The sequence below is a fragment of the Solanum verrucosum genome, unplaced genomic scaffold, assembly GCF_900185275.1.
Source record: "Solanum verrucosum unplaced genomic scaffold, falcon-dt-bn FXZP01000261.1, whole genome shotgun sequence".
NCBI lineage: Eukaryota > Viridiplantae > Streptophyta > Magnoliopsida > Solanales > Solanaceae > Solanum > Solanum verrucosum.
Window position 1 is genome coordinate 12529469 of NW_026019969.1, and position 12638 is coordinate 12542106.

Sequence of the window (12638 nt, forward strand, 5' to 3'; positions counted from 1 at the left end):
TTGTGTTTATAAACTTTTAAACTCAAATATAAGGTGAGACCTCAGAAGGTTTTCCTCCTAAATATATATATATATATATATATATATATATATATATATATTGATAAACAATTTTAAGTGAAATTTTATTATATATAATCTAGGAGAGTAGAATATACGTAGATCTTATCCATATTTAATAGAAGTATGAAGACTATTTTCAAAACTTAAGTAACAAAAGAAGAAAACCATATTGAAAGCATAACAATTAACTTTTTTTTTATAGGATGAAATGAGAAGAAAAGATTGTACCAGAATGCATGCTTCCTATTATTGCTATCTTTTTCTCCATAACATACTTTATTTTATATAATATAAAAATATAATGTAAATAAGACCCCAAACTTGGCTTTTAGCTATGACTTGATTTGAAATCCTTTTTTCCCCACCTTGTGTCCTATGTCTCGATTTTGGATTTTGAATAGTTTATATTTGCACAACGTAAAACACATTCAAAAAAAAATTGCTCTATAATAATAGAATAAAAAAATATATTAATCCTACTTTCAAACAAATAATGATGAGGAATCTCTGCTTTTTTTAAGGCAAAGTACCAAAGGTAATCAAATTAGTGGGAAGACCATAAGAAGTGTCTTGCCATAAAGAAACAACTTTTATAAAATTAATATTTTCCAACCATCTTCTTTTGATTAATTAATTAGAAAAAAAAGCTTTTCCCAAACACAACGTTAATCAAGCCTATATTGATTACTACGTTAATTATTCTTGTTTAAAGGCTTAAGCCTTAAACATAATAATGCACACCGCTCTGTGTGTAATCCCATTATACTACTTGTCCTAGAGTACAAAATGTTAAATTTAAAAAATAAAAAATATTTCGAGAATATCCTATTTCTTTTTAGGTGTGCTGAATATAGTACGTATTTAAATTAGTCCCCTTTTCAATATGATGAAACATCAAATATTTTTAAACATCAATTTTTTTGTTAAATTCATTTTGTTACGGATTAAGGATAAGATTATACAAAAAATCAATTAACTAGAAACTTTTTAGCACCAAATTAACTGGAGATTGCTGATAAACTTCATATTTTTTAGTGATGAAACCATTTAAATTTAATCATCCTTAAGTATTTAAACACGTATAAAATTTGGAAACATATAAAAACCATTAATAAAGTGCAAAGTCGCAAACAATAACAAAAATATATTACTCCCTCTAGGTCAATTTTTTTTACTTATTATACCCTCAATTAATTACTTTGAAAAAAGTAGAACTTTTTGAAAATCTTAAATTTTTAATTCATCCAATTCATAATTAATAGGGGTAAAATGGAAAACTCATTATGTCAATTATTTTTAATAGGTGTGTTTGCTAGGAGAATATTTTCCAAAAAACTAAAAGTAATTTAATGATACTTGAAAGTTGAAACGACGGAAATCATTTTCTAGGGGAAAAAAAGAAATCGATTTCATAAAATTTCGCAAAATGACATATATCTCATTTTCCTTGCACATATTTTAACTTTTATTTTTTTATCACTCAATTCAACTATAATAATCTATATATATGTTATTGTGAATCTCTACCTTCTCTTTTATCCAAAGTTTCATCAAAATACTATGTAATTTGTTGATATTAGTATTAATATATATTTATTTATTTGATTTTTTTTCATTCACCGTCCCAGTATGGAAAACATTTTCCATTCCAAACACACCCGCGCAGTAATTCAGAATGTATTAGTCAAAGAGGAAATTGCATGAAATAATTATTATAATAAAATATCTTATATTCCTCTTTGGTTGTACTCTCATGTATCATGCATGGGTCAGAGAGGAAGTTCAGATTCTGTATGATGATTTTTTAAAAATCAAATGTGTTTATTAATTAAAAAAAATTCCCCCCGGATTTATATTTTTCTTGTTAAATTACTTGAGAAAATTACATTGTTTGCACTTGTTATAATATATGGTAACTTGGTCTCATTTAATTTGGATATGATTTGAAATCAGATTAATTTGAAATTAATTTTTTTGACTAGATATGCAATTTAAATTTCATAAGTTATATTTTATTTTTTAATCATAAACATGAAAATCTCAAAAATTATGAGAATTATCATAGTTTTTTTTTAAAATTTATATAATCTTACCAAATAAGCAATTCATAATTCATAAATAAGACATCGAAATATCCTAAGACGATGTATTGATAAATCATATATCTTCACGTTCCTTTTATAAATAAATATTTATCGTTACAAACTTTTAAATACACATAATTTTGTATATAAAGATTTATTAGTTAACAATTGTAGTAGTAACTAGTTTTTTTCAATATATGATCTCAAATAACATATTTGTGAAATCCCACTAAATAAGGTATGGGGAGGATAGAATGTACACAATCATTGTCACCATTTTGTGAAAGCAAATAAACTATTTTCGAAAGACCCTCAACTCAAGTGTTCAATAGCTAATTTAAACTCATACTTTCAAATCACATATTCAAATGCCTATTTGAATTCCCCATTCTTTTAATAGCGCTATTGTTTCTTGAGTCATCAAACACAGCCTCCTCATGGGCCATGGCGTTATCAACCACCCACAATTATCGAATGTACCAGTCTTACGTCAAACTAAACTGTACAAAATAATTTGAGAATATATCGTTGGTTTTTTTTTTGCTATATAAAAATAGGAAACTCATTTATATTAGGAATATATTGTTGTCCTCTATTGGAGGAAAATGAAGATTTTATTAGGTTTATATGGAAAAAAATCTACACTAACTTATAGAATTGAAAATATCGACATAGAGTTAGAATTTTAACTTTATATTTTTTTTAAAGTAATAATAACTGAGTTTTAAATGTAATATTATAGATATTTACTGAATTTCATAACACAAACACATAATTAAATAGTAAATTTTGTTCTATTTTAAAAGGAAATATTGTAAGAGTATTAAAAAAGTCTCAAGAACATACAATGAATTATATGAGTTCAAAATTAATTAAAGTTTTGTTTATATTAATTAAGAGTACTTACTAACGAACATAGGGGGCTCAGAGATACATTTATTTTCTAATAACTATATTTAATGCATGACCTGTACATTGCCTCTCTCAATTTATTACTATTAATAAAATACTTCACTTATATTATAAAAAACATAAATAGTGCTTTGCACCAATATTTGATCTGTTTTCGTCATACTAGTACTATTTCATGCCCAAGGGGGAAAAGTAAAAAGTTTCCTAATCAAGATAGGTGCCACTGAGTCATTATGCACTCGAAAGTGAATTCATTTTTAGAATTTACTTGAGATTATTTGACTGGATATTAAAAAAATCAATTTTTTTTTAAAATATTATATAAAGTAAACGACTAATAATAAAATAGTGTTACATGAATTATGATAAATTTGTATAAGCATAAACTATTGAAAACGAATAATCTTGGCGCCTGTTGACAATCGTTTGTCTCCAATATTGGAATTCTATGAGTACATCATGATTCATGAAGATGATTTATTTTCACATTATAAAGAAGAAAATTCAGGGAAAAAAATATTACATCATAGTTATTGGATTTCTGACCAGAAAATATAATTAAATGATACTCTACATGACATCAAATGTAACTAGTCTAAGAAGTCACAAGTTAAGGACACACATACTTCACAACACAAGCAGAGGCGTATCTAGAGGGGGTGCCGTGAACCCATGCTCCCCTCTCTAGATCATATATAGTAGTGTCATATTTAAAAAAATATATTTAAATATAGATTTGTGAATCCATGTTCAAAGTATCATATAATAATACAATGATGATGATTGGGTGCACCTATCTAAGTGAGGATAGAAATTTAAATTTTATATCTATGTTGTCTTTTTGAGTAACACCTCTTCAAGAGGTTCTCAGTTACACTTTTGACGTTTCAACTAATTTTGCTTTTTTTCCCCTTTAATCTTTCAAAATTTTCAAGTTTGTTACATTGCAAATTCCTAAAAAATTTAGCACTGTAAATTTTTTATATAATTAAATCAAATGTGTATATTAAAATTTAAAACTAGTAGTATTATATATTTTGGACCTATAAATTTTAAAATTTAATGGTTCATATTAAAAATCAAAAAGTCAAATCGATCAAATTTATATTTAAGATACATTTTTTCGTAATCGTGCACCCATCTAGCCAAAATCCTGAATACGCCTCTGAACACAACAACAATATAATCCAGTCATGACTAATGAATCATGTGATCGAATTTTGAGAGAATAGAATATACATTGATTTTTTAATTTTTTTTGATGAGGTAGATAATATATTTTCGATAAACTCTTGGCTCAAATAGAAAAAAGTTTGAAGTATGACAATACAAATGTATAACAATAAAAAATCAAAGGTACAAAACAAATGAAGAAAGGGAATATTAAAAGAGGGTAATACATGTGGAAGAAAGGAAAACAACCTGATTACTATTTAAATTACTAATTTGTGGTGATTTTTAATTTGACATTTTAAGTTGTAACTAATAACGACATCAATTTATTATTAAAAAACAATAAAAAAATTAAGTGATACTCCACATGACGTCAAACTAGTCTCAGAAGTCACGAGTTTAGGACACATATTTAAATTGCCAAGTTGGAGAAAATTTTAATCTAACATTTTTAATGTGAATTTAATGACATCAATTTATTTTTGTAAAGAAAAAAAATATATTTGACTTTGAGTTATTTTGATCTTTCGATTATTTTATTTATTGACATAGTTTTATTATTTTAAGTAAAGTCTACTACTTTGATTTGACGTTGCATGTGTTGAGCGTGATATCCCTACTAATATATTTAACTCAAATCTTTAAATTAAATTAATTTAACTATTTATTTCCAATCATTTTAGTCTACTTCTACTTTAATTTCCAAGGGCCAAATATATATTTTCACTAAGATTCTCAAAATGTATTATAGTTATCCAAAATCTAATAAAATGACTGATCACTATACTATTTACAAACAAGTTTTTAAAAATTTTACTTTAGAAAGTTAATCACTCTCTATCTGATTAGACAAGAAAATCGGTGGAATTAAGCTAAAAAATAGTGAAAGTAAAAACTTTAAAAGTTTGAAGCTAATGGATCATTCATTGATGCAGCCCAAAGGCTACAGGCCCACAGCTACTTCGGCCCAAAAATGAGAAAATATGTTTTGGGCTTACGCGGAAGCGAAATAGCAGGAAAATGGATGGGCTTTAACTCATTGGGTTGTTCGCCTAAAATAATTGGGATTATTTTCAAATATATACAATTAAGTAATTAGTCTACAATAAATATAATCATATTTTATTTACATAAATATAGCCAAAAATCATAGTAAATATAAACCGACTATATGATATAGTTTGCCAAATTCATTGAAAGTATACAATGACTATACGATATAGCTTACATATACATTAACTATACACTGACTATATATTATGATACACTAAAAAACATAATGTAGCTTAACTATACATGAAATATACACTAACTATACATGAAGTATACAATGACGATTCAGAGTAACTCTGTCTTGTTAATTTTGATGATTGATGAAGAAGACAAAGTGAGAAATACTTACTATTCAGAGTAACTCCATCTCGTCAATTTTGATGATTGTTGAAGAATACAAAGTGAGAAATGCTTACCATTCAGAGTAACTCTGTCTCGTCAATTTTGATGATTCTATATCATGTTGACTAAACAATGATATTATTTACCTTAATGATTCATCCACATACGATGTCATTATTATTATTTAAATGAAAACGAAAAAGTACATGTTTTTAAATAAAACATAACAAAAATAAAAGGACATTTCCATGTGAATCGAGTACTAGAAATCAGACTCAAATTTAAATATATCTAATCAATTTTAGTACCATACATACTTACATCTTGCAGCAAGTTAGTCAATCCATTGTAAGATGATCCTCCTTCTTTAATAGCTTGTTTTGCCATTTCCTTATACTCTTTTGCTCTGTTTTTGAATCCCTCTGCTTCTTCACTCACCATTACTCTCTTTATTGCTTTGCTTATTTCTTCTCTTTTCACTCCTTCACTTGCTACTAACTCCCATTTTACTGAACCAACCCCAACCCCAATTTTCAAAACATCAGTCACCAACTTCTCATTCAAAAATTGTTCAGCAAACAGAGGCCATGTCACCAATGGCACCCCTGCTGATATTCCTTCCAGGGTCGAATTCCATCCACAATGAGTCATGAATGCTCCTACACCTTCGTGATCAAGAATCAACACTTGGGGTGCCCATCCTCTTATGATTATTCCTTTTTCTTTCGTTCTTTTCTCGAATCCTTCAGGTAGACACGAGTCTTCATTTTCTTGTTTGAATTTTCTTTCTCTGATAACCCAAATGAATTCTTGTCCAGAATCTTCAATTCCCATTGCAAGTTCTTGAATTTGTGATCCAGTGAATTTTACTCCGCTTCCAAAACAGATGTAAACAATAGAACTTGATTTCTTCGAATCAAGCCATTTCAAGCACTCGTGTTTATCGATAGAGGATTTCTTCCCTCTTTCTGTTTTATCTTCAATGTCCCTGTTGCACAGCGAAAGCGGCCCAATAGCCCATGATTTATTATCTTGAACTTTGGTATAATGTTCAAAATAATCTGGTTCAAGTTCGTAGAAACTGTTGAAGATAACTCCATAGCTTTTCAAGTACGCCTCCCTGACTTCATGAAATATCTGGAATATAATTGCCTCTTCCTCTTCTAGATCAAACGGAGACAATTGTGTTGTGGTCAGCCTGATTTGATGAGGCAAATTCGGTACAGCAAAAGTTTCAGAATCAGATGACACATTCTTGAAAGGCTTATTACGTTTGATGCTTTCCGCAACACAAAGAGCAAAGAAACCTGTGCCATGGAAAACAATTCTTGGAATGTTGAATTTGGCAGCAGAATCAGTACTCCAAGGGAATAACATATCTGAAACAATACAATCGGGATGACACTCTTTAACAAGATTCTCAAATGGTTCTTGCATCATAGCTGTAGCTTTGAAGAAGTTTTTAAACAATTCAGGGGAAGGAACGAGATCGAGACGTTCACATCCTTCAGGCAAATCATTCTCCACAGCTTGAAATGTTATCAAACGGATGTCAATTTCGATACCCAAATGCTTGTTTCTTTCGATAGAATCTGAGAAAACCGATTCATTGAGAGGGGTAGTGATTATAGTGGCCTTAACACCGCGTGAAGCGACGAGCGTAGCCATGTCAAGTGTAGGAATCATGTGGCCTTGAGCCATCAGGGGAAAGAAGAAAAAATGAAGTCGACTCATACCTTCAATTTTCTGTTTATTTGGGAATGAGCTTATTCAGTTGTAATTGAAGGATTGCAAGAATTACCAATGCATCATATATTATAGACTTTTTTGTTCGAAACAGGGAAACTGTTAAGAAAAATTATTGCCTTTACTATTAATCCACTTTGTAATGTTCATTGAATTTTTGCCCTACATGATTTCAAATTGTCTGCCACTCTTGAGCTACATTGTTCATCGACTCATTCCCACCACCTAACTTCACAATATTTCTCATTAAAAATTTGCGCTGAGCCAAGTTACTGGTGCAAATCCAGCAGTTTGCTGATCAAGAATCCTGACGACTTGGGATTAGTGCTGTGATGATTTACAGAAGAACCAGGTCTTTATCAGGTCTCAATAATGAGCTGACAATGTTTATGATTGACAAACAACTATAGAAGAACAAGTTCCTTTGCATGTCTATTGGAGGAATTGAGTTGCACAAGTTTTATGCACATGGTGAAAGAATCAAGTTCTTAATTAAAATACGATCGGAGACGACTGTTGATCAAATGCGACAAAGTAGATTCTAAGTAGAAAATATTGTCATGAAGAACACTCACATCGATCCAACTCTCTTGTTAGTTTCTGTTGCTTACCGTTTTCTGGATCTAAGTATCCAAAAATGACCATTCTGGCTACTGTATGCTTTCTACTTTATGGCGGCGTAAATAAACCTCTAAGGGTCATTTGGTATGAGAGATAATATTCTGGATTAAAATATAGAATTATTTTATGATGCATTTGTTGGGTTTTAAAAGGTGTGAATGGAAAATGAAGAGTTGCAATTTTTATGAAAAATTGTGACTTTTATGAAAAATTGGAACTTTTATGAAGAGTTGCGACTTTTATGAAAAATTGTGACTTTTATGAAAAGTTGTGACATTTCCGAAAGATTGTGACCTTTCTGGTAACGCACAATAAGAACATTTTCACACTACCCTTTGTATTCTATAAATTGAGGGATTTCCTCTCATTTTAGTTAAACTAATTTTTCTAGACTTCTTCTACTACTACTAAATCTAGTATTCTAAGTGTACTTTACTGCCGTTGAGTGGTTCACTGACACTGTGGTTTTAGGTACCAATACACCGGTGAGTAAGATCGTTCTATCTTGGGAGGATATATTTCATTAACCTCGGGTACTTGAGGGGAATAATTTCCTTAAGGAGACACTGTGCATTCAGTGAGCTCGATTTTCTTCTTTAAGAAAAATATTTCGTATATTATTTATAATCTGTTTCTAATTTTATTTTCTCTACTAGTTTTAATTTTCTAGTTTTGAAAATGCTCTTTAAACTTGTTGTTTCTTATCAAGTTCTTCAAAGTTTTTGTTCCAAGTATCTTAGGAATACAAGATGAACAAATCATGGAAGTAGAAGATTAATGCATTACTTCTCCAGAATTCGGTGCTTTGTTTAGTAAGGTCGAAGTGAGAATATACTAAAAAACATAATATAGCTTCAAATTGTCGGCCACTCTTGAGCTACATTGTTCATCGACTCATTCCCACCACCTAACTTCACCATATTTCTCATTAAAAAATTGGGCTGAGCCAAGTTACTGTTGCAAATCGACTGTACAATTGTCTTCTTATCTTTGAGTTCATTCATGATCCAGCAGTTTGATGATCAAGAATCCTGAATCAGCGATCGGACTACAACCTCCACCAACTCGGGATTAGTGCTGTGATGATTGACAAATATCGACAGAAGAACCAGGTCTCAATAATGAGCTGACGGTGTTTGTGATTGATTTAAAGTTTATAAATCACATGATAGTACCAAGAAAGCAATAGGTATATGTAGTAGACTCACCTTCTTTCTGTTGTTGTTTTATGTAATAAGTTTTTAATTAGCTATACCATTGTAATTGAGAAATGGTAAATTCTAACATCAATGCTGAAAACGGACTAGGACTTATTTATTTTGGAAAACAATAGTCAAAACAGTCGGGCGAATAATTACAACTTAAATGAACAACCCACCTAAACTTGAGATCTGGCGTCTCATAATTTTGCAGCATTCACAAAAGTCTTTGGCCTTATGGAAGTATTCAACAATTGCGGAGACTGATTAGTAGTGATTATTCCATCCAGTGTCTTAAAAGGCGGGGCGTGAGGTGAGGTGTAAGCCCTGAGATATGGGGAGACTTATTCATGGATCTACGAGGCATAGTCTCATGTATGTTCAATTTTTTTTTTTATTACAAATAAAATAAGCAAAAGTAAAGCTTTCAATGATTTATGATTTTTATTTGAGATAAGTATTAATAATCAATAATGAAGAAAAAAAATATTATAATTACTATTTGAGAAATATCAATACACCAATAATAAAAATAAAAATATGATGTAAAGCAAAAAAGGTTAAAAAATAAATTAAAAACGCCCGGCATACGTTTTTACGTCAGGACTTACGTTTTTATGCTCGGGGCATACGCCTCAAATTTTAGGACTTACACCTTATGGATCTACATCTTTATTTACGCCCCGGAGCATTTTTGGTACGCCCCACTCCAAAACTCACCCCAAAAATGTTTTTGAAAATACTGATTTCCATCTATGTATTATTCACGTGTCCAAATTTCAAATTTCAATTTATCGTGGAGATGTTTAACTACACGATTTTGGAGCAATTAGTCAAGAAGAGTCTCTTTTCGTCACATTAAAAGTTGCAATATACGGAGTAGTTTGTTTTACTACCATAGTACATACATCATCTTCGTGTTTGTGAATAATATGACGTGTGACGAAAGTTTTATGTTGATAATCGAGATGAGTGATATTGGGTTGAAATATTCTTTTTGAAGTCATTAATTTATTAGAAGAAGTGACAAAAGGTAATGATCAAATCAGCAAAACAGAAAACGTACACACACATAACATAGAAACATACATGTTTTTTTTTGAATCACTACTTAATGAGCTGTGGAAGTATATGAACTTATATCTTGTAGCAAAGTAGCCCATCCATTGTAAGATGATCCTCCTTCTTCAATAGCTTCTCTTGCCATTTCCTTATACTCTTTTGCTCTGCTTCTGAATCCTTCTGCTTCTTCACTCGCCATTACTCTCTTTATCGCCTTTGCTATTGCTTCCCTTTTCACTCCTTCACTAGCTGTTCTTTTCCATTGCATCGAACCAACGCCAGCTCCAGTTCTCATTACCTCAGTCACCAACTTCTCATTGCAAAATTGCTCCGCAAATACTGGCCATGTCACCATTGGCACCCCTGCTGATATTCCTTCCAGTGTCGAATTCCATCCGCAATGAGTAACGAAAGCTCCAATAGCTTCGTGATCAAGAATCAACACTTGGGGTGCCCATCCTCTTATGATTAAACCGTTTTCTTTTGTTCTTTCCTCGAATCCTTCAGGCAGCCAATCTTCATTGCCTGTTCTAATAACCCAAATGAAATCCTGTCCAGAAGCTTCTAGTCCCATAGCAAGTTCTTGCATCTGTGCTGTAGTGAAATCTGCTGTACTTCCAAAACAAACGTAAACAATGGAACTTGATTTCTTCGAATCAAGCCATTTCAAGCACTCGTGTTCATCGATAGATGATTTCCTCCCTCTTTCAGCTTTATCTTCAATGTCCCTGTTACACAACGAAAGCGGGCCAATAGCCCAGTTTTTTCTACCCACAACCTTAGTGTAATGTTCAACATAATCTGATTCAAGCTCACAAAAGCTATTGAAGATAACTCCATAACTCTTTGCATCCGATTCCCTAACAGCTTTAATCATGGGAGTCATACCCGTCTCTTCATCCGATTGCTCAAACGGTGACAATTGTGTTCTAGTGAGCTTAATTTCATGAGGCAAATCCGGTACAACAAAAGTTTCAGTATCAGATGTCACATTCTTGAAAGGCTTATTACGCCTGATGCTATCAACAACACAAAGGGCAAAGTAACTAGTGCCATGGAAAACAATTCTCGGAATGTCAAATTTGGCTGCACTATCAGTTGTCCAAGGAAGGAACATATCAGAAACAAGACAATTTGGGCGACATTCATCAATAAGCTGCTCAAATTCATCTTTCATCATAGCTGCAGCTTTTAAAAAGTTTGGGAGTTTGTCATCAGAAGGGATAAGATCAAGACGCTCACAATCTTCAGGCAAATCATTCTCCTTAGCTGGGAATTTTAGCAAGCGGATATCGATTTCGATACCCAAATGCTTGTTTCTCTCAATAGCTTTAGAGAAAACAGATTCATTGAGAGGTGTTGTGATTATAGTAGCCTTAACACCACGAGAAGCAACAAGCTTGGCCATGTCAAGTGTAGGTATCATGTGGCCTTGAGCCATCATGGGAAAGAAGAAAAAATGTAGCTGACCCATTTGTGAAAATGCTTGAATGAAACAAAGAAATGGAAAGTATGGTTATTTTGAGTTCTAATTGCATGAGTGTCACTTTATATATACGTGGAATTATTAGTGACTTTCGTTGAAGTTGCATATAAGACTAACTTGTTATTCAAGTTGGAAGTAGAGACGTAACGTAAGCACTCACGTGGTTGATTTAACAGGCAAAACCAAACTACTCGTAGCGGTTTGGTTGATTTAAGATCGGAATATTTAATTTCATGATTATAATTTTTTTTATTAAAATCATGACTATAACATATATCGATTTTAACAAATACCTATAATCAAACATGAGATATATTTAATTTCAAAATTTAAATCGGAATAACTTGCCTTATCAATGAGCAGTAGTGGGGTCCAGGGTGTGGAAATACCCAATTTCTTGAGATGCAAACTTACAGAAGAGAACATAGTAGTAAGACCAAGTGCAGATACAGGTGACATATGCCCTTCCGTCACAAGTCAAGTGAAACATAATTTTTCCTTTATTTACCTTAATTTAAGAGGGGTGTTTTGTTCAAAGACGAAAACATTGTTTAAAAGTATGAGCGAGTCAGTTCGATTGAGACATTGGATACTACTCCTTCGCTCATCTTTACTTATCTGCTATACTAATGTCTAATAATATTAATTTATGAAATTAATGAATAATTTAATATGTTATGTCTATTTTACCCTTGTTATAAAGACTATTTAATAAGGGTGATTTGATAAAATGACTCTTATCATTTACTGCTTCTTAATTATTGATCCAACTCAACTGTGAACAATTATTATTGATAATTCTTATTCCGAGTCAATAGTGGACAATTATTATTGGGCAAAAAGAAGTAGTATGTACCGTTTTACAAATCATCTAGAAGATGGTGAGATGCATTTTGT

The 12638-nt window shown here is 31.2% G+C and overlaps 2 protein-coding genes across 2 annotated transcripts; both read right to left on the reverse strand.

The window, feature by feature from the left end:
• Positions 1-5918: 5918 nt before the first annotated feature.
• LOC125816387 (scopoletin glucosyltransferase-like) lies at positions 5919-7361 on the reverse strand. Its single transcript, XM_049495992.1, has one exon. It carries the CDS (start codon positions 7359-7361, stop codon positions 5919-5921), a length of 1443 nt encoding a protein of 480 aa, XP_049351949.1.
• A 2810-nt stretch (positions 7362-10171) lies between these two features.
• On the reverse strand, positions 10172-12011 carry LOC125816389 (scopoletin glucosyltransferase-like). The gene has a single exon (XM_049495994.1). It carries the CDS (start codon positions 11727-11729, stop codon positions 10305-10307), a length of 1425 nt encoding a protein of 474 aa, XP_049351951.1. The 5' UTR covers positions 11730-12011; the 3' UTR covers positions 10172-10304.
• Positions 12012-12638: the final 627 nt, after the last annotated feature.